General features: G+C 36.6%; 1 protein-coding gene across 1 annotated transcript in view; it reads right to left on the bottom strand.

Moving 5' to 3' along the window:
- CNTNAP4 (contactin associated protein family member 4) overlaps positions 1-23,704 on the bottom strand; it is a 241,907-nt gene that overhangs the window by 108,716 nt on the left and 109,487 nt on the right. Inside the window, exon 4 of the mRNA XM_072818909.1 lies at positions 8,969-9,116. Within this exon, the coding sequence (XP_072675010.1) occupies positions 8,969-9,116 (148 nt within the window). The remainder of the gene's footprint in view (positions 1-8,968; positions 9,117-23,704) is intronic.

Raw genomic sequence — 23,704 nt, 5'->3', positions numbered from 1 at the left:
CGAAATCTCATATAGTCATCTCACGGTTCTTTAATTGACTGCTACTGTATGTGTAATACATCTGTGGCTTTTATACATTTATTCATTTTTCAGTTTTTATCCTGGCTAACTGGATGTTTTTCTTAGTTCATCCATTTAGCAAATAGTTACTGAACATTTACTATGCCAAGTCCTAGAGTAGGACTGGCTGGTGTAGAGCCAGCCAGTAGTAGAGCTGGTGTTGCAACAGTGAACATATTCTGTCTTCATGGATCCCCCAATCTGAAGGAAAAGAAAGAGATCAAGCAACTCATCCCACATGTACAGATATACTTACAAACTAAACTGTAAGTGGAGCGTGAAAGGGCAGGGCTTGTACAGCAGTGTTCAACAGTGAGATCTAAATTAGGCTACTGGTTGGGGACCACAGTTTCAAGAAAATGAAACTTACTCTGAGTAAATGCCCACCTTTGTAAATGTCGAGGGTCAGGAGGGAAGGAGAAGGTGGGGAAGGGGAAGTGAGGAGAGGTAGGAGAATGGAGACTAGGGAGGGTGGGGTGGAGGCAGCAGGATGGAAATGGGAGAAGTCCACAGATCATCTTGACTCTGGGAAAGCTTGGTTCTAGGTTTCATTGGCACGAGTCTACTTTGGTTTCATCCTTATCTCTAGGACATAGCAAATGGTCCTCATATTGGTTTTTACTCCTAAAGGAATGCCTTCTGGCTTTCCAGTTACAAGCACTGAGGAGGGCACTTGACGAGGTGAGCACTGGGTATTATACTATATGTCGGCGAATCGAACTTCAATAAAAAAATTTATATATATAAATATAATTAATTATATTTATAATATAAATATATTATATCAAACATTATATTATAATATAATTATAAATTATTATAACAAATATAAATGAGTTATAATTTATAAATTATAAATATAACTATAATAACTATTAACTATAATATAACTATAATATAACTATTTTATAATTTATATTTTTTTATTTTTTTTATTTTATAATTTATAAATATAACTATAATATATAGTTATATTATAAATATAAATTATTATATTATAAGTATAATTATATTATATTATACTTTTATAATATATTATATTTATAATATAATTATATATAAATATATAATTTATATAAATTAAAAATATATATTTATATATATATAAAATTGGAGGTAGCACCCTCAAGAGGCAGTTACTCAGAGCAGTTGTGAGGATCCTGGCAGAGTTATTAGGATATCTGTCAGTAAATTGTGCTTTCTCAATAAAATAAAAAGCCCAAGATATTTAACAAGTCCCTCTAGATTGGCAGGACTCTATTTTTTTCCAAAGGTGTTCCTCCAGGCACTAGATAGATGCTGAAGTCTTTAGCACCTGACCTCTCCCATCCTGCTTTCATCTGGGCTCCTTGGTATCGCATCTTGGGCACGTGTGATTCCCAAATCAGCCAAGGACTAAAGGAGAGTTTCTGTGCAGGAGTTGAGGCCTTCCCTCTCTGACCCCTTTCTTTTCAGGATTCCACCCTCAATTTTTAACCACTCTGGCAACCTTGAACTTTGAACTCGGCTTCCTCAGCCCAGTAAAATCTGGCTGCTTTCTGCCTGAGTATTATGATGTCTGAAAACTGGGATGTGTTTTTAAGAAAAAGTCAGTTAAATGTGGATCTCCCAGAGCTTCCTTTCCTTCTTTCAAGAATCAAATCTTGTCAAGTTTCATCCTGTTTTGAATTGAAGGAGGTTTTCTTAAGTATATTTTTTCCCCCAGGGATTACAACTACAGCAAGCTAGCCCAACAAAAATGATTCTGCTAGGACTGGTACTGAAAAGCAAATCATCTTTTCATTAACTTTTATAATCACTGACTTGGTCTATTAATTTATCTAGGATTGCAAGGTGGGAATATGCTAATTCTATTATTCCCTCTTTATTTATTACCTGGAGTACACCTTGAAAGAGAAATTCTCTGACTTCTATTTGGTTACTTTGAAGTACAGATCACATGGGAAAGGTATGATAAATTCTTTATGTTTCCCTTCATTTATCAATTTTCAAAATAATGAGTTGGTTCCTTCATATCTCTCATAGGTAACCAATTAGATTTTCATTTTTTAGTACTGTCATGAACCTTTTCACTTAAACATATTTAATATGTGGCAAAACTCTTGTTACTATCCTTCCTGATGCTATAAGATTTCCATTTTTGGTCAGTGAGAGCCTGCTCACTTGAGAGCCTGCTGAGTTCTTGTGACATAATCCCAGCGGGTTTCATAGTTTCCTTTTTTTCTGATATTTAAGAGCTAACCTTATTTTAATTTTACTATAACCTCACTTATCAGATTAAAATCTTAAGACTACAAATTTAACAAAGAATTAGAATTTATCCTCCTTGATTTTTAGGCCAACCAGAAATCTACCTACTTTTTAAACATTTGGCAAAAAAAAAAAAAATAGGATTCCTCAGCTACAGTATTAGCTGATCAATAATCTGAGTGCAGGGACTGTATTTAATTCACCTTGGTCAAGTATTTAGCAGTTAACATGTGGGAGTTGCTTAATAAATATGCATTGAATTCAATTATAACTATTATTTAGAGTAAATCCAAAAAGTTTACTGCTTTTCATTTCTCCCCCTAACTGGACATGTGGTATAAGAAACCAGTCCTGAAGAGACACAAGACAATGATTCAGTTCTCAGTGTTAGAACTTACACTTCTCAGGCTGCTTTCCTGCATTTCCTATTAATATGTTTTCCAAACTGAAGTCTACTGATAGAAGTCACTCCAGCTTTCAATATTTTTTACATTATAAAATGCATATTTTCATTTTTTTAAGTTGACATGAGTTTTGTAATTGTTGACTTACTTCCATTTGTTAAACAGAATCCACTGTTTTCTCTTAAACAGTCTGGATTTAAGCAAATAAACATAACAGTTTCTATATTCTACATAGTTTCTATACTTCTATATATCTCTTCTCTTCTAGTCTTCTCATTTGAAAGATGTCTGATCTTTCATGGGCTGCACATGCTTCTGGTTTGGCAGGAAAAGCCCTCCTGAGGCTCACCAACCCTGCCTCCCTTCGTTCATTCACCTACTCAGAAGACTCAGAACAAAGAAGGAACATCTGACTACAATACGGTATAATGCATGCAGAAAAGCTCTTCCAGGAGCAGATGAAAGTGTCCTCTTACCCAAAAGTGGGGTGTCAGGGAAGTTCTCAGAGACAGTGATTTCTCTGCTGAGAAAAGGTGATTAGTGAAAGACTTATCTCAGTGGAGAAATGAAGGCTGCACGTGTGGTGATTGCCCTGGGCACTGTGCAAAGATCCCAAGTCTAGAAACATCATGAAATCATGGCATGTTGAAGAAATGAAAATGGTTCTATATGGCTAGATAGCTGGATGCTCTTACTGTGCTGAGGATGAGGAAAGGAGGATTGGGGTCACAAAATGAGGACATTTACATAACAACTACATGAAAGGAGCTTCAGATTTACACTAAGGGTAGTTGTTGCAGCAATTCATCCACAATTAAATTTTTTTTTAATTTTTATTTATTTATGATAGTCACACAGAGAGAGAGAGGGAGGGAGAGTCACAGGCAGAGGGAGAAGCAGGCTCCATGCACCGGGAGCCCGACATGGGATTCGATCCCGGGTCTCCAGGATCACGCCCTGGGCCAAAGGCAGGCGCTAAACCGCTGCACCACCCAGGGATCCCAATCCACAATTAAATAATAACATCTCCTGTGGCTTCACTGCCACTTCCGAAGGACATCTCAGACACAGTCATTTCCACTCAGTCTTGTACCCTTTCTCTCTGCCTCTGTTTACCATTGTTTACTTTCTTTTGGGACATTTCATAGAGTGGTATTTCTTTACTGTCAAACATTTTCTCTTCTTTTTCTTTCTTCCACAAGTTATTTCCTTACCTACATCTCTTGTTTAGTTCTATAAACATGTTTCATGGCTGCTATGGCCAAGACATCTGAAATTTATACTTTCTCTTTGAACCCATAAAATTTAGCTTCTACTACTCTCATTACTCAGGAAACAACTTCCAAGTTTCCCAACATAAAAGTAGAACATGCTCTTTGATATGGATTTTCCATTCACTTGATGTTCCTTCGTAACAAGTTACTGGCCTAACTCACCCGGACAGAGGGTAATAAAATTATGTGTGGCTCTCACAATAGCCACCGTCCCTGCAATATTCATAGGAGCAGCTTTTGCACCTATAACTTCGGTGAACACACACATAAGACACAAGGGGGGCCCAGCATACAAATGCATGATCCCTGAAAAACAATGTAAAGAACCCACTTTGGTTATGATAGAAGTGCATCTCTCCTTTTCAGAGACAGGAGTAGTTGTCCAAACACAGCACTTTATACTTCTATTCTTAAGAGTAATGCAGTACGTAGAAACTTATGATTTAATAACAATGATATTCATATAGGTTTCAATTATATACCTTCGACTGAGAGGGTTTAGAGTTCCAACCTTTTGTATTCCCTAGGCATGCATTCAACGAGTCAGCAATGGAATTATCTCCCGTGTGCCCTTTTGGAGCTCATTCATTCTCTCTCCACTGGCCCTCCTAGCAAACGGCACCACTTTCCAGATGCTTATTCCAATCTTATAACGCAAGGATCCTCCCATGTAATCACTAAGTTCCCTTCATTCAACATCCTCAGTATATTTGAGTCTGCTTTGACTCAAGAGAACCCTCTCTCCTGATTGCTGGTCCTCTGGTACGAGGTTCCACTGTCACTTGCACACATGAGATCAGAGACCTCCCAATTGAGCTGCCACCTCCAATGTGTGTGCCCTTTCAGCCTAAATGACCATTCTCAAATACAAACCATCCTCCAAGCAATTCTCTTCTCTCGATGAGGGTATGCCCCTTCTCCTGTTTGGACTAACCTCCAAGGCTCCCATGTGAAAATATCTGCATTTTAGTTTCAAACCTCTTGCTATGAACATTTATACTAATCTCAATTTATCAATCACTTTATTCCTCTTATCCTACACTCATGATACAGTGTTTTACATTGAGTCTGTAGAATTCTTATGACATTGCCTCTTCTGACCTGTAGGGTCAAACATTCCATGTTAGTTGCCATAAATGGTTCTGTTTTTTACATGAACTCATGCACACAACCCACAACCCAGATCTCCCTTTCTCTCACTTAAGTTAACAAGCAAGCTGAGAGCCAGCTCTGTAGGGTCATCATAGATCCCCCTGCTGAACGTTATACATAGTAGTCTTGTGGGTTACCTTGGCAACAGGTACATTGCTGACTTGGCTTTTACTGAACATCAGTACTATCAATTTTGTCTTGATTTTTGTAACTTTGTGGCATTTTAGATAATGTTGCATTTGTGCCTTGTGTAGAGTGAAAGGACTGTATTGAATAAACCTAGAATTAAGATGCAAAAAAATTATATATAATAATAATTCCCATTAAGAAATAGCCATTATTTTAGAATTTATCCCTACACCCAATACCTAGTAGAGTTCTCTTTCACCAAGTGTCAATAAATACTTAAAAGGTGAATGCATGTATGATTCATATAGATGTGTCAAGAGCACAGGCTTTGGAAAGTAACGGATGTGAATTTAAATCTTAGATCTAACACATGCAATCTGTGTAATTCTGGACAAAGTTCTTAATTTCTCTAAGGTTCACTCTATCCCACATCAAGAGACTTGAAGCATCCTGGTATACACCACTCTTAAGTGAGTGGCTCAGGCAAAGCCCAAGAGTCACATTAAGTTGGTGTAAGTGCCATGGACACACAGGCCAGTGGGGCGCATGCAGTCCTCCAGGCCTTCACAAGAGGTTCACTTAACTGCCAGCATGGAGAGGTAGTCTGTGACTGTGATCCAGGAGGGAAACCCTGACCACTTCTAACACCACCTCTCCTTTTTATATAGAGTTTAGGAGAATGGCCTTATATATCTGAAGAAAATCCAGGCTGATCTTTGATCTGGGCCGTTCAGGGGAATTGCAGACAAAATCCTGCAGCTTTGTTCTTGTGCTGATAGCACCTGCAGCTCTTCCTTCTGAGGACAAGGAAGCTAGTGGTGCCACCTATTTCTGTTCCAGGCAACCCAGAGCAAGCCACAGGGCTCGTTCAACAGACAGTTCTGTACCTCTCCTCTTACTCCTGAATAAAATGGTAATATTCAAGCTATTCATACTTCACTGTATTGTTAGGACTCAATCAGAAAATGCCTAGAAAGGAAACAACTGATACATATTAACTATTTAATATATGATGGTTACATACAATCATGCTTTAGTAAATTCATATTCTGCAAGGCTGATGCTAAGAACAGGTGGAAAATAGAAGTATAACCCAAGAACTGAAGTCCATTTGATCAAAGACTCTCCCATAAAGCACTGACACCTGACCTATCTTGAGGTTATTTTAGGTTGTCTACGAGAGTATTTTTCCATTGTTATGTTTTTCTCTTATCCCATATTATACAACAGTCATTTTACAATGAGTCCTGTCGTACCCTTTAACAGGGTTTAATTTAAAGTGTTTGAATTTAAAGTCTTATTGGCCGTCGGAAAAGCTACTTCAACAGTGGATCAGTGAGAAGTGGTGGCTGGTTAAATGCGTGGACAGCGAACTCACTGCAAGAGAAAGCAGCTGAAGCCACAGGAAAAAGACGGTTTCCTAGGGTTGCAGATCAATGAAAGCAGAGGGAGATTTGAGTCATCATGAAGCGCGTGGCAGAGAGAACACAGAGGAACCTATTCCTCAGCAGTCACGACCATGGGGACATCATGAGTGGTGCCTTAGTTTTGGAAGAACAGTGTCAACAGTCTTGTTCAACTAATGTTGAATTTACATCCTAGATTGGATGTGTATTAAGTATGTATGACTGGGAAAATTGCTTAATATTTCTAAGACTCTATTAGATGGGTTGATTTTTAGGATTAAGTTAGAAAGTCTATAAAAACTATATCTGACAGAGTAAAGTGCTCAAAAACTGTTAGCTATTTTTGTACTGTGATAAATATTTTGCAAGGTAGATGCTCTAAGTAGAGAATGGAACTATAAATATGAACCACTTGAAATATGTTTTGCTAATTATCCACTGTGTAGCACAGGCTTTGCTAAACTCTATGATCCAAAGACAAATGAGACCGACTGCCTTGGTTCTGCGTTCCAGAACTGCAATTCGAGGTGGCATATTTTTTTTTAAAGGATGATTTTATTCAAATGGATCATTGCAAAGGAGGAGCTAATACATAATAGGAGCAGCTCAGCTAAACTGTTGAGGCCAAGAGAAGAAGTGGGAAGACTAAGAGTAAGCTGCCCAATTCATCTCTGTGATTTAACAGCTGGAGGGAGCCTGAGTCTGTACTTGGGTTCAGTATGCAGACCTGGCTGTGAACCCAGCTCAGTCACTTCCTATCAGTGTGGCTTATGCAAGCCATCCTCCCTGAGCTTTTAGCCTCCTCATTTTCAAAGTGGGAGAATGCAACAGTTATCTAATAATATTTACCTGGACTTTTAAAAAAATTATAAACTAACTGTGAATATAATGCTAGACATATAGTAAGTACTCAAGAAAACGTTGCTATTTCTAATACTATTGGGGCACCTGGGTGGCTCAGTGATTGAGCATCTGCCTTTGGCTCAGGTCATGTTCCCGGGGTCCTGGGATTGAGTCTGACATCGAGCTTCATGCAGGGAGCCTGCTTCTCCCTCTGCTTATGTTTCTGAATCTCTTTCTCTCTGTGTCTCATGAATAAATTTTAAAAATCTCTAAAAAAATACTTTTAATATTAGTGTAATTGCTATTATTAGTAGTACTATTGATATCATACTATGATCACTATTCTGTAGGCCCTGGTGAGAACAGAAGGCTGATCAGTTACCTTTGATGGTGGAGGAGTGTGCCGAGAACATCACCAATCTTTGCAAGGAGACCTGCAGTCTGTACAACATGGTCTGTCTGACACAGTTTAGATAACATCAACAAATTACCTGCCCTCTCTGTGACATGCCTTCCCTTCATGCCAATAAAGTGAACCAGAACCTAACTTGATTTACATCAAAAAGTGATGAAATACGTGTGGAAAAGAAGCTTTAGTGGCTAAAAAAATTAAACGTTTACTAGAAGAACAGTCGCAGGCTCTTTTCTGGATTCTTCTGTGTGCTAGGTGTGAGACACCAGGCAAATTACTGAACCTCTCCAAACCTCAGACTGTTTATCTGATAATTGTAGATCATATTAACTAACTCATTGTTCTAGAATAAAAGAGCAAATAACAGGATAATGTGGCTTGAGGTAGGCTATCAATAACTCTTAGGCCCCTGCCCCACAAAAAGATATAATAAAATACTTCATTAAGAGGAGACGAAGTGAAATCTGTGGTTTCTACCATTTTTTATGTGAAAGTATTTCAAACACATTTTATATTTTGGCAGAGGTCTTTATCTTTCCTATGAATTTATGCTGAAGGCACAGCACGTTTATAAGTGAGTTACACGGCATATTATTTTTAGGCTAGAGAGACATTCTTTGGTGTCCTAACATTTGACTGGTTAATGGAACACTATATCTTTTATTAAACTCAGAATGCCTAAGTGAAACATCATCAACTATAGCCCACGGGGGGAAAAACTCTAATATTTGAAATCAGGGTCTAGTTAATAATATTAAATTTGGATAAATAGATTCACATATGTCTATAAACAGGTATCTGTATCTATCTATCTCCGTATGGATCAATCTATCTATAAAATGCTTCCATTTCTGACTTAAAATATAAAGCTAAATGTTAAAGTCAATATTGCCATGTATGGGCAGAAAAAAGCTTTCTACAAAAATCATTCCTGTTTTTATATCTCTTTACATAGCTATAAAGTCAACTTCAGCATGCAGGTTGGCTTTCAAAACATCTCCTTTGATACCTATGTCAGTGTGTTAGATAAACACTTACTGTATGCACATCCGAACACCTCGATCCGCATTCCAATTCTGCCCCTGGGGTTCCACTCTAAAGGGATGAAGCGCAGAAATCGGGCTTTGATAGAAGGCTGAAGTCTGTAGTACACAACACTGTCTGCATTTGCATTTCCTGAAAAGCCCTGAAAGAAAAGGGAGAAGGAAATCAATGTACCTGGAGAATATCCGTTTCACTCTGTGACCTAGAAACATCCATGGGCAATGTCTGACTTCCTTTCTTTACTGTAAAAATGGCTACTTTCTTCAAGAAAATCGTATTTTTATATACCCAGTTACATAGTAATGTCCCTCCATCCGTAGGAGATACAATTGCCCAGGCTTTTCTTTATATTGAGAGTAGTTGAAATTCCACCTTCCCACTAAACCAGCTTTCAACAATGATACCCTCAATAAACTTTGTTTCTATAAAGTTCAAATTAAACTTAAAAGGTATTAACATTGTAAACGGCACCAAAAAAATTGAGAAAATCCTCTTCCAGGATTCAAGAAGCAGGATCTGATTCAGCAAAGAAGCTGCCCCCATCACTGATGAATGATAAAAGTTAGGACATGTTTCTCTAGTTTCATTTTCTCCTCTTATTAACATAAACAAAAGTACCTCCCAACGCTCTATTCAGAGCACTCTGATAATAGGCTGTTCCAACTTCACAGTACTGCCAGGCATGTTAGGAACTGCTTCACATCAAAGTTATTTAATAAAACAATAATAAAACAAAAGCACCCGTATTAAAAAAATTGTTAAGGGAAATTGGAAGCAATAATAATTTGGAAAGACCTGTAATTGGACTTACAGACTCTAGAATTTGAAAGCTAGAAAGACCTTGAGAATGATGCTCTGCTAGCACAAAGTGCAGATGAGGAATTAAAGGTCAGAAGGGTAGAAAACTGGGGCACCTGAGTGGTTCAGTAGGTTAAGCAGCTGCCTTTCGGCTCAAGTCCTGGGATTGAGACCTAGGGTAGGCTCTCTGCTACCTAAACTAAAATCTTTAAAAAAAAAAAAAATGAGAGAGAGAAAGAAAAAAGAAAGCTCTTGGTAGGTGTGCTGAGCATGACTGGACTAGCGTATAAGGTCAACCTCATGTAGGCTGCACAAGGCAAAGGCAAACACACTTGTAATATCCCTACACAGGGAGTCTACTTATTTACCTGTTTTTCTTTCTAGTTCACAAATACCTCTTTACCAGCATTTACCAAACATATTTTTTTAAAAGAGTCAAATTAATTTTATTTGACTCCCCTTATCAACCAATTCTCTAGTTCCTGCCACCACCCACCACTACTCCATATACCCAATTCTCAAGCTCAAGCACCACAGGCAGTTCTGAGAGACCCTCCAAACTATACCCAAAGTCTGGGCATGTGTCTTCATCTCACCAATGACCACCCAGTTCCACAAGGCATCCCTCACCCAAACTACCTCAGGGACCTTCTCCTTACTTTTTTGATCTCCTGTTCTCTATGACCATCCCAATTCACAGCCCTAATCTCTACCCCCTGAGCAGTCAGGAAAAATTTTAAAGGTAAATTAAACCGGGCCACCTCTCCCCTACTGCCATTGTTTCATTTACCACTTAGATCAAAATCCAAGCTCCTTATCAAACATATAGTCTTTGACAACACCCTCCATTACGCTTTCATTACATTGTCCAGCCTGGAACAACCAAGCGCTGCCCTGCATAGGGCTTTTGCATCAGCTGTCCATACTGCTCTGAAGGTTCTCTGCACAGGCAGCTCCTCTTGCCATTTCAGGCCTTGCTCAGGATATTACCACCTAAGTCAGACTCTTTCTAGTCAGTGTACCTGGCATACCCCCTGCGTCTTATCTTCCCATTTTATTTTCATCATATTACTCATAATTTGGATAGCACAAAGTAATGAGGTCCTCTTTCCTTTGATTATTGTTTATTGGTTTATCTTATCCCACTAGAAGACCGGCTCCATCAAAGCAAGGACCTCTGGGGGCCTCCATCCATAGTACCTGGGACATGGCTCGGCTCATAGTGGTTCACAATAAAATATTTGTCAGACATGTACCTTTGGGAAAGATTGAACTTAAAAACAAAACAAAGTTCAAAAGGTTTCTCAATTACAGAACCTCTCTCAGCATGTTGAATGTGAATGTACGAACGTGTACTACATCTCCCATGACAGATAGTTATCCAGTATGGTTTAAACTATTAGGCCCAAACTCCTAGCTACTGTTTCCTACAACATAAATAGGAAAATACTGTTTAAGCCCACAGATATTTTAACTCTGGTAACCAGACCCTTCTAGAAAGCTCCATTCTTCCCACTAGTCAAAATTTTATACTCTGGGCACTGGGGTGCACGTGCATGTACATGAGTGTTCATCAGCCCTCCAAAGCAGGGGAATGTGCATACAGGGTTGAGGCCATCAGCATTCAATCCTAATCAGACCCTCTTACATTTTGACTCTATTTTTCTGGGTGCCACTGGCAGGCTAATTGTGATTTCTTTCAGTGAACAGCTGGATGATGAATTAGATAACCGTCCAAAAGATCTCACATTTTCCCAACATTAATGTACATTCACAGATTTAGATAGATGCCACTATGATGATCTCAACATCTTAAAGGATTAGGAGAAAAGATGCAAAGTGGTAGTGGCAACAGACACGTAAGTGCAATGAGGAGGTCTACAAATGGCAATCTTTTACATTTTACCTGATCGATTTATGAGTTATTTAAAATTCAAGAACATAAAGAAGAAATATAAGGTGCTTAGCTTATAAGTGTAATAAAAATATCTTCGCACATTCAAAATTTTAAGCAGTTTTTTCTTACAAAGGACAAGGGAACTTGTGAGGTGGGGGGTAGGGATTTTTAGCACATTCCAGTCATACTTGGGATTTTTAAAAATAAACATGTATTGATTTTATAATAATTAGTAAAATGAAGTAAAATGTAGACATGGGAAGTGACAAAGTAGGCAGAGCATCATTTTGTAATGCTCTGGATACCTTCAATAGCTTTCTAGTATTAATGTCATCGGGGGAATATGTACATTACTATTAATTATTATCTAACTAAACAATAATATTTGTCTTATCTTGCTCCCCATGTTGAAATATTTTCAATACATGAGATAACAACAAAGATTTTGCTGTGAAATTCTGTATTTCAGAATGCTAGTGAATGAGGCACAGGGTTAATGTTACATTACCTTATAAATGAAAAGTTCTAGGTATACTATCAGGTTTCAAATGTATTTCCTTTGCCTAAGAGGTATTCCTCAATTGGCTATGAAGATTTTTTTCATACCATCACAATTAATAAAAGTATTTAGAGGTGCCTGGGTGGCTCAATCACTTAAGTGTCCAACTCTTGATTTCAGCTCAGGTCCTGATCTCAGGGTTGTGGGATCCATCCATATACCAGGCTCCATCCTTAGTGGAGAGTCTGCTTGAGATTTTCTTTCTCCCTCTCCCTTTGTCCCTCTCCCCGCATCCCCTGTTCACTTTCTCTCTAAATAAATAAACACATCTTTAAAACAATGAAATAAATTTTTAAGAAAAGAACATATGGATTTCAATTGTTCTTTTAAAAACATAATTTTACTATGTGGATATTTGTCTCCCCTTTTATTATAGATTCAGAACTTTGGTGTCTGTCACAATCACTTGAGGAGCTGTTTAAAAATGCAATTTCTAGACCCTGCACCTCATGCACTAAAACTGTGAGTGAGACCCTGGAACCTGCATTTCTAATGCATGATGCCAAGCCAATCTGTACTTTTGGTCTTCAGCTGGCTTTGAAAATTTTTCTAGCTTGTTAGTAAACCATGCTCTTTACCCCTTCTTGCATTACTGCAAAACTTTTCAGAGAAGGAAAAGATTTTAGGAGAGGGGTTCATTGGGGCTAACTTCCAAAAAGAGAAACAAGTAGCAAATGAGTTCTGTGTTATCAATCTAAAGATCTTCAGTGTGCAACTCTGTGTCTTGGCATCAGTACAGAAGAAATATATTACGCAGCTGTAATATTTCCATGAACCCTGTGAAGTAGTCATTTTGATACCTACTTTAAAGCTGAGGATAATGAAAATTATAGAGGTTGTGTGCCTAAAGCCACACAGCTAAGAAGTAGCAGAGTAAAGATTTAATCCCAGGCTTTTCTGACTCCAGAGCACATAATTTAGCTAGACTATCAACAGGCCTCACTCTAACAGAATATGAAAGCAAACAACTCACCCGAGAGGAAGCTTGATATTTTATTAGAGGCTCCCTCTGATTTTTCTTATAATTTACATTTAAAATCTTGAACACATTGAGAGTAATGCAACTTAGATGATTGCTGAACATAGCTCTACCAGTTAACTTCTATAGACAAAAGGGTTGCTCTAAAAGCTTAACATTTTCTCAAACTTATTGAAGTAGAATAAAAATAAAAGAAAAATGTTCGATAATCAATAGAACTCTTGCATAAAATGATAACCTCCTAATAGATGGAAAATGTAAAAGAATATACCTGTATTTTATCAAATGTATGAAATATCTACAAGAGGAAGTAAGGTGATGTGTCTTATGTGACAAAAATCAAAAGGCCTTAATTTTTCTTTTCTTTGAGGCTTGATGATTTTCAAACTCAATGAGGTATTATTCATAGATGATTTAGAAATGTATTCTAACCAGGATAATTTATGGAGTCAATGAATTAAAGTTTTTCACAAGGTTTTCAGTATTTCTATAATGATTCTAAAGTTTATGAAGAGATGTAATAGCATTAATATATTTTATAAATATTAATTGAGCAACTCATCTATAAAAGTCAAGATGCATAAAGGAAAATGCCCATATGGCAGTTCATAAGGGGATCCAAAACACTTCTGTAATAAATCAGAAACATGGGACCACTTACATGTAGCTATACAGCAGGCTATGTAATTACATCAAAATTGGTTTTGCTCCCATCAAAATGAACAGCAATACTAATATAAATTCAACATGACAAGCAGGCAAACATGCAAATCCCCTGACCTCTCTGTTATGAGAATTCATGTGACTTACATATGACCTATTTCCAAATATAACTCATTTGGACACAATCAGCTAACATGCAGACACTAAATGCACATAACATCATTCTGTCTAATGGAAGTCAGCCCTTTGTTTTATGATGTTGGTTATAAATATTTACCAAGTGTGTCAGTGTACCTCCCAAGAGGTTGTCTTGTCTTAAAAACCCACAAATGCAAAAGAAAAGTGAAGAAAAAAATATGAACTCCTGAAAAGTGAGGAACTTGCTAACATAAATCCAAATAAGAATAACTTTTAAACATACGTTGAACAAGACTATTGTAACTATATGTATAAATGCAGATTCTCTCTTAAGTAACAGTGAATGTCATTCATTTTTTGTAATAAAGAAATAGCAATGAGAGTACAGAAAGCATATTACACAGGTTTGTTCTGTGTATATGATAAATCTTGAATTTCAAAACAAAAATATAGAATTTTATTCAAATAAAATCAGTTTCTACCACCCCTCTCTGAAAATATTCACTATCTTTAAAATACTTGTTTGAAGGGATACCAAATTACTGGCAAGATATCAGTAAGGTCTCCTGTCTTGGCCATTTTATTAGAATCTGTGGAGACACCAAGTTGTAAAGTACACTGTTTTAGCCCTTTTAGCATAGAAAGGTTTCAATTCTCAAGATGGCAAGATCAAATGGCAAGAGTGAAAAAGCACATGAAAGATACAACCTTGGCTATAGTTCGTAACTATTGTTCAGAGACAGCAATAAATTGTTTTATGGAAGATACGTGGACAGGTCATTACATTTAAATTTATATTAGGATAATATATGTCCAGTTTTCTGGAAGACTAAGGTTTTATTGAGATAAAAAATAACTTCTAGATTAAAAAAATAATCATATTATGGTAGTGGTCCTACCACTACCAATTTCCTAGTCAGGAAATTCTGAACAATCCTGCTAGAAAAGCTGTACACAATGAAAAACAAGGAATGAAGTGCTAAAAGACAATAAAACATAGAATGTCCAAGATCTGGGAGAAAAAGAAAACTTAAGGAAGTGGACCGTACCTATGAGACCCTTTACTTTCTCTGAAGTAAATCTTTCTGAAGAGAATCTTCAGAAGCATCTGAGCAGATCTTTTTACAATTTCAGAGGGTTAAAGACAAAACTTTAGTTCTAAGCTTCCACACGTTCTATATCAGAAATCTGAGGGTCTCCAGCTTAGGATACAGGGTAAGTCAGAGATAAACAACTCCCTACATGGACTAAAATCCAACTTCCTGTTTTCTCAATAATATTCAGTCTAGTGCTCATTTCTACCTGCAGAAACAAATGTAGTCACACTCTGTAGACAGGTAATCCTTCTAAGTCAAAAATTGTTCATTTTTCATACATGATGTCCTACACAAATGGAAAGTAATAAAGCAGTGATGAAATCTGTTTCTAAAGGGAAATTCAGAGACATGGGATGCGGAAGATGGTAAAGTTAGTTAAGGGTTAGACTTTTGGTCTCAGCTCAGGTCATTATGAGAGATGTCATGAGATTGAGTCCTGTGTCAGGCTCCATGCTCAGCATGGAGTCTGCTTGAGATTCCCTCTCCCTCTCCCTCTACCCCTCCTGTTCATGCTCTCTCTCTCAAATAAATAAATAAATCTTAAAAAAAAAAAGTTAAATTTAGAGTCTTGGACGCACAGACACATATATTAGCAAATAAGAAAAGCATCAGCCCTGTATTTTTTTTTTATCAGCCCTGTATTTAAAGAGCTTGGACATCATTATTGTTCTCTTAAACAACAAAGCTGAACAGACCTAAAATCGATGACCTTTCTTAGACCTATCAGAACACTGAGTTTACATGCACTATGGACTGGACTGCATCCCTCCAAAATTTATGCTGAGGCTCTAATCTCAACATGATGATATTTGAAAGTGGGTCCTTTGGGAAGTAACTAGATTTAGTTGAAGTCATGAGGGTGGAGCCCCCTTGATGGGATTAATATCATAATGATGAGAAGAAAGACCAGAGCCAGGTGAGGACAGAGTAAGAAGGCTGATATTTGCAAGCCAGGAAGTGGGCTCTCACCAGGAACTGAATCAGCCAGCAACTTATCGTGGACTTTCCAAATTCCACAACTGTGAAAAATAAATGTCTACTGTTTAAGCAATCCAGACTACAGTATTTTGTGACAGCAGCCTATGCTGAATAAACTACCCTGAAATCTGGAGAAACAAGACCATCCAAAGAGTCAGAGCCAAGATCTGTTTACCTAGAATGGAAGTCACTGGTGCCATAAACTGATGGGGTTGCTTATGCAGTAATATTGGAGAGCCAAAGGCAGAGGCTCAACCACTGAGCCACCCAGGCATCCTCAGTCAGCTGATCTTAAAGGAGGAAGATTATTCTGAGTTATTCCAGAAGGCCCAGAAGGCAGTAGTATTGATAAACTGACCAAGGCTGAGTGTGGGCTGGCAAGACAGAGAGAAATTCTTGAGGACCACAGTCTTAGAGGGCTCCCATATTTCTGTGAACTTGATTTCAAGGAACCTTTCCATGCTCTCTGTGAAGATCAGAAAAAGATTCCCTCTTAGCTCTGGCAAGGAAAGAAGATAATCATTGCAAATATGTCCAGAGTGTTCTGTACAACAAAGGCTTACTGTCCAGGAAAAAAGACTTTGCCAGAGCCTCATCCCAATTAGGAAAGAACATTCTCCCATCCTAGTTTCCTTACTCTCCCTGTTCCACCTATGAGAATAAACAGGCATTAGGAGTCAGTAGCCAGGAAAAGAAGTAAAGGGAAGGAGGGAAACAAACTATACCTCTAGAGAAACTCTGGTGAAGGTCACAGTCCCAAGACAGAGGCCTACTAAAAACACTGACATTTAGCTAGAATATTATAGAATTATAGAATATTCTCATATCATATCAACATACCAATAGAACTCCAGTATAAAAACACTGCATAACAGCTGAAAGAACTTCAAACACAGACTACCTCTGAAGAGGACCCCAAAGTCAAGAGGAGAGGCAAAAACAAGAGTACTAGATGAATCTGAAGCCTCTAACATCTACAGTACCTAAAGCCAACATTAAATACAGTCTAATTCCTTGCCAGATAAATAAAAATCCTCACACAAAAAAATATACTCGTTTCAGTTTCCATTATTGGATACAACACGTTCAGATTTCAGAAGAAATGGAAAGGAATGCCAAAAGGCGAGAAAAAAACACATTCTGCAGAGGCAAAACAATCATCAGAATCAGTCTTTACATATATCTCAGATTTTGGAACAATCAGACTAGAAATTTAAAACAACTGTGATTAATATGCTAAGGGTTCTAATGGGACAAGTGGACAGAATGCAAGAAAAACAGAAAGATGAACCTCTGAGAAAGAACTTAAGGGATATATCAGAAATCAAAAACACTGTGTCAGAGATGGAGAATGTCTTTGATGGGCACATAGATAAATTCAACACAATCAAGGAAAGAATCAGTGAACTTGAAGATAAGAAAATGCAAGCTTCCTAAACTATAATGCAAAAAGAAAAAAGCAGAAGAGAATATCCAAGAACTGGGGATAACTGCAAAAGTTGTAACATATGCATAAGTGGAATACCAGAAGATAAAGAAAGAATAGAGTGAAGAAATATTTGACTAACGGTCAACAACTCTCCAAAATTAATAGCAGACACCAAAGTAGACCCAGGAATTTCAAAGAGTAACAAGCAGGTTAGAAATCAAAATAAACTCTATACTGAGTCATAACATAGTCATATATACAATGGAATATTACTCATCCATTAGAAACGACAAATACTTCAAATTTGCTTCAATGTGAGGGTATTATGCTAAGTGAAGTAAATCGATCGGAGAAGGACAAACATTACATGGTTTCACTCACATGGGGAATATTAAAAATAGTGAAAGGGATTATAGGGGAAAGGAGAGAAAATGAGTGGGAAAAATCAGAGAGGGTGACAAAACATGAGAGACTCCTAACTCTGGGAAATGAACAAGGGGTAGGGGAAGAGGAGGTGGACAGGGGGATGGGGTGACTGGGTGACAGGCACTGAGAGGGGCACTTGACGGGATGAGCACTGGGTGTTATACTATATGTTGGCCAATTGAACTCCAATAAAAAAAAATAGACAAAAAAAATGAAGATGGACTTTGATAGGTAAGATCAGTCACTAAAATTTTTTAAAATATATCAATATAGAAAAAAAGTATATCAATATGGAAAGAGATAAAACTGAGCAATACAAAATGCTCAAATTCAGAGAACACAGTAAAAAGGGGAAGCAAGAGAAAAAGGCAAAACAGTTACGAACATGGCAGATATTAATCCAAATATATCAATAATCATTTAAAAAGTGAATGGTGTGAATACATTAAAAGACAGATTGTCAGAGTATAAAGAATGATGAGAAACTATATGTTATCTACAAGAAATCCCCTTTGAATATAAAGATTAAAATACATTATTAGAAGGACAGAGAGAGATAAATCATGCTAATGTCAAAAATCCAAAAATAGTAAAATTAAAACCACCATATGAATAAAATAGTAATTAGCAAAAGTGTAATGTGCATATAGGAACAGTTTAAGAATTGGGAGCGTTCAAACCAAAACTGCTCTGAAGCTTAGAGATGGGACATTATAGGATGGCTTATAAAGTGAAAATGAGGAAGCTATTTAATCTTTACAATGATTCATTATTACAAAGGGGGTTTCCAGATGGCAGGAGATTGATTAAAAGTGGTTATCTTCTACCATTTTTAGAAAGAGGACTTAAGTTTCACTTATGTTCATGAAATATGCTAGATTTAATTTTGCTTATGGGGCTTAAATGGTTTTGTCTGCTCAGGGAATTTTCAAGTTCGGTTTTCATTTTGTATTTTAGCCTAACACTAACACAGATCTAAAAAAAGCTGGAGTGGTCATATTAATTTCAAACAAAGCAGCCTGTGCAACAAGAAAGATTTATCAGAGATAAACAGGCACATTGCATAATGACAAAGCAATCAATTTTCCAACATGGTATAACATTCCTCTGCGTGTAGCACAGAACAAGAAAGGGTCAAAATACATGAGGCAAATACTGATAGAACTGCAGGAAGAAATAGACAAATCCATTATTATAGTTGGAGTAGTTGATACATCAAAAAGACAGAAAAACAGTAAGACTATAGAAGACCTGTATATCAGTATTAGTCAACTAGATCAAATTGACATTTCAGAATATTCCATACAACACAGCTAAAACAGTCCTCTCAAAATCATATGAAACATTTACGAAGACGGACTGCATTATAGGCCCTAAAACATATGCTCACAAGTTTAAAAGAAATTGTAAACTGTACAATGTATGCTCTCAAACCACAATAGGATTAAACTAGAAACAAAGTAAATGATTAAAAACAAAAGGCTTTGAAAGGACATTGAAATTAATGCAACCCTCGCTAAACTGATCAAAGAAAAGAAGACACAGAAATAACCGATACCAGGAATTCAAAAGAGCATCCTACTATGATCCCATACAAATTAGATCATAAGAGGTTACTTTGAATTGGTTTCGAAAATAAGTGAGCAAATTCTAAACAAATAGCAACTTGCCAAAACAGATGAAAAATAGGAAAATCTCAGTTGCCTCTCTGTTGGCAAAATTAAATCTGTAATTAAAAAATGTTCACATCTGGAAAATACCAGACTCTGATGTCCTTCCTTGTGAATTTTTCTAAACATTTAAGGACAAAATAACACCGATCTTATACAAACACCTTCAAAAAGTAGAAAAACAGAATGCTTCCTAATTTGTTCTGTGAGGCTAGCCTAACCCTGATATCAAAATCTGACAATGAACTTTCAAGAAGGAAAATAAAAGCCAATCTCATTCATAAATAAGATCCAACTACCTTTAAAAAATAGTTGCAAAATTATTATAGAACATAGAAATAAAAGGTTTCATAGATCATAATAGCTTCATCAAGTTTTTTCCAGGAACATAAGGACTGCTTAATATTTAAAAATCTTTCAAAGTTATTAATCAAATGGAAGAAAATATGATCTTCTGAAGAGATATAGAAAGAGCATTTGATTAAATTCAACACCTAAATGTGATTAAAACTTTTAGTCAAAAAGAGAATTTCTAAATCTGTAAAGGATACCTACAAAAATCTTAGAGCAAACTGTCATATGTTAGAAGAGATGCTGAAATCTGCTTTGAGTTTGGCAATCAAAGTATGTTCTTTATTGACTCTTTCAACATGAAGTGAATATTCTAATTAGGGTAAGAAAAATATTTAACAGGTAACATAGATTGGAAAGAAACATATAAAGTGGCTGTAATTCACAGGTTGCAAGATTGTGTCTGTAGAAATTTCTTTATAGAATGTGTTGAGCAAATCTACTTAATGAAAGTCTATATATAGATATGAATTCAATTTACACACCTATTAGAATGGCCAAAATGGACAACACTGACAACACCAAATACTGGTGAGGATGTGAAGCAACAAGATCTCTCATACCTGTTAGTAAAAATATAAAGGGATGGAATCACCAAGATACTCTTGAAGAAAAACCAAGTTGGAGGATTTTCTTGATTGGATATCAACTCTCAGAATATTATGAAAATAGTAGGATGTCATATTGGCAGAAGATTACTAAAACAGACCAATGGAACAGAACAGAGAATCCCGAAACAGACTCAAATGGGGAATGGATTTCTGGCAATGTTTGCAATGCAAATTGTTTAAAAAAAAAAAAAAAAGACAATAAACCAGCTCTTTTAAATGTGTGGTGCTGGGTCAGTGGAATATCCACACTGGGGGGAAAGAGAAGAAAATAAAGGAAAAGAAAGGGGAAAAAAAAAAAAAAAGGAAGGTTGATCACTCCCTTAAATCATGTGCAGAAATGCATTCCAGTAAGATTGTAAAGCTAAATGTAAATAAAGCTAGCAGATGTGCTAGAAGACAGCATAGCTGCTTATCTTCACAACCCGAGGAGGGCAAAGACACATGACACAAAAGGAAAAGTTGACACATTAAGAGAAAAGGCTGACAAATCAGACGTATATTAAACTTAAGAACTTCTGTTGACTTAAAGGTGTTAAAATAGTGAAAAGAGAAGCCACAGAATGGAAGAACCTATTTTTCAGTAGAGTAGTGTCCAGAATTTATAGAGAACTACAAAGCAATAAGAAAAAAAGGACAAAGAAATATCTAAATGACTAGCAGACCTACGCAATGGTGTCCAGCCTCATTAGTCACGGGACATTGTAAATTCAAATCACAATGTGAGAGTTCTGCACACCAACCAGAATACCTTAAATTGAGGGAAACAATAAAAAGCTAAAATTAAAAGAAAACTGACAATACCAAGTGTTGTCAAGAATGTGGAAGAAATGGCATTTTCATACTGTGGTTGAGAATGTAAATGAACACAATCTCTATTACAAGTCTTTCACATATTCCACTAAAGTTAAACACACACTTATTTTATGAGCCAACAATTTCCCTCACAAGAGTGTCCCATCAGGAAACCAGGCATTGTGTACCAAGTGCATATGAATGCTCCTGAAATATTATTCAGAATAGCCCCCAAATCCAATTCACATGTCAATTTGTAGAACAGATAAACACATTCAGATATGTTCATATAATGAGATGTTGTAAAGCAATGAAAACAAATCAATAATACCTATACAAACAACATGGATATGTTTCTCAAGCAGAATATTGACCCAGGTAGCCACATGTAAAAAAAAAAAAAGTATATATCACATGATTTCTTTTATATATAATTCAAAACAGGCATCACAGTCATGATAGTGATAACTTTGGGAGAAGAGGGAAGTAGTAGTGATCAGGAAGGGATGAAAGGAGCTGTTGGAGATACTGTAATATTCTTGGCCTAGGTAATGTTTACATAGGTGTGTTCACTTTTTGATAATTCAGTGAGCTGTGTGTGTGTGTATATATACCTTTTATCTTTTTGGATGTGTGTTGTACCTCAATATAAAAAGTTAAATGAGCGGTGCCTGGGTAGCTCAGTCAGTTAGGCATCTGACTCTTGATCCTAGCTCTGGTCTTGATCTCTGGGTCATGAGTTCAAGCTCCGTGATAGGCTCCACACTGGACATGGAGCCTATAGGAAAAAAAGAAAAGTTAAATGAAAATAATTATGCTAACTTTGCAAAAGAAATAAGTCCTTAATGTTTTAAAAAATAGTTTAGTGAAGACAATCAAGATTTCAATTTGCATGTATTTATCCAAAAGCAAAAAGGGAAGATTCTGAAGAATATGTCATTAAAATTGTATTTTTCACTTTTGTGCTTTTCTATAGATCATTAAGAACACCATGAGAAGTACCTTTCAGCTTCAGATTTTAGATATCGTATAATTTTTCATGCATTATACTATAAAGAGCTCCATTAACATCTTTCCTTTTACCATTAATATTACAAAGAATAATGACATTCTTATGACCATTCCCATTAAAATAACTATTGTTCACTGATGAAAGAAAACTACTGAGTTCTCTATTAGAGATATTATAAAATTCGAAGTAAATTATTCCTCATCTCTACATTCTATTAATGTTTTTCTATAGTCTTTCTAATATATTGATTAGTCTTCAGAGTGCTTCAAAATGCCATTTATTTATTAAATGACTGCTAATCATTTTTGCAAGTACAAACTTGAATACATGTTTTAGAAAGAGATTTAAAGGGTGTCTGAGTGGCTCAGTTGCTTAAACGTCTGCCTTTGGCTCAGGTCATGATCTCAGGGTCCTGAGATCAAGTCCCACATTGGGCTCCCTGCTCAGTGGGGAGTCTGCTTCTCTCTCTGTCTCTGCCCCCCTCTCCTGCTCATTCTTTCACTCTTTCCCCCCACCTCTCTCTCAAATAAATAAATTAAAAAATATTTTTAAAAAAGTTTTTAGAGGGGCACCTGGGCGGCTTAGTGGTTGAGTGTCTGCCTTTGGCTCAAGTCGTGATCCCAGGGTCCTGGGACAGAGTCCTGCATCAGGTTCCCCACAGGGAGCCTCTTCTCCCTCTGCCTATGTCTCTGCCTTTCTCCATGTGTCTCTCACGAATAAATAAGTAAAATCTTTTAAAAAAGTGTTTAGAAAGAGACAAAAAATACACCAATCTTTCCAGCAGAATAAAACAAAATATCCATTTTATTGTATTTGATTTGAAAAACTGAACTGTTTAAAAGCTTGGAGAGAGTCCAATCAACCCTTATGGTTCCTTAAAGCCTTAGGTTCTCATGTTGGCCTTTGAAGCCATTCATTATTTAACATACGTTAAGTACATTATAGTACTAATGTATATAGTATATACACTAATGTATACCGTAATGCACATTGGGATGTACATTAAATATTAGATACAATTATTCACTGGTGAACACCATATCTTCACTTAGATCAAAACCTACACTTTTATAGAAGCTTGTCACTCAGGAGCTCTGCAGCCTGAACTATGTCTAACTGCAACACTCAGTCTTAGATACAAAGATTAATGGCCTCTGAAGTATTCTTTTTAAAGTTGGTGCCGACTTTCAATTTTACCAAATATTTTTAGAACATGTAGACTAAAAGACAATGTGGTATTATTTTGGGTTGTTTGACCTTCAGAGTCTGTATAATTTGGTCACACAATTAAAGTTTCATTACACACACAGTCAAAGAAGAGCCTACTTTA

Source organism: Canis lupus, chromosome 3, assembly GCF_048164855.1.
Source record: "Canis lupus baileyi chromosome 3, mCanLup2.hap1, whole genome shotgun sequence".
In the NCBI taxonomy this organism is placed as follows: domain Eukaryota; kingdom Metazoa; phylum Chordata; class Mammalia; order Carnivora; family Canidae; genus Canis; species Canis lupus.
The sequence above is the reverse complement of the archived record's forward strand: the minus strand, read 5'-3'. Positions and strand labels throughout refer to the sequence as shown.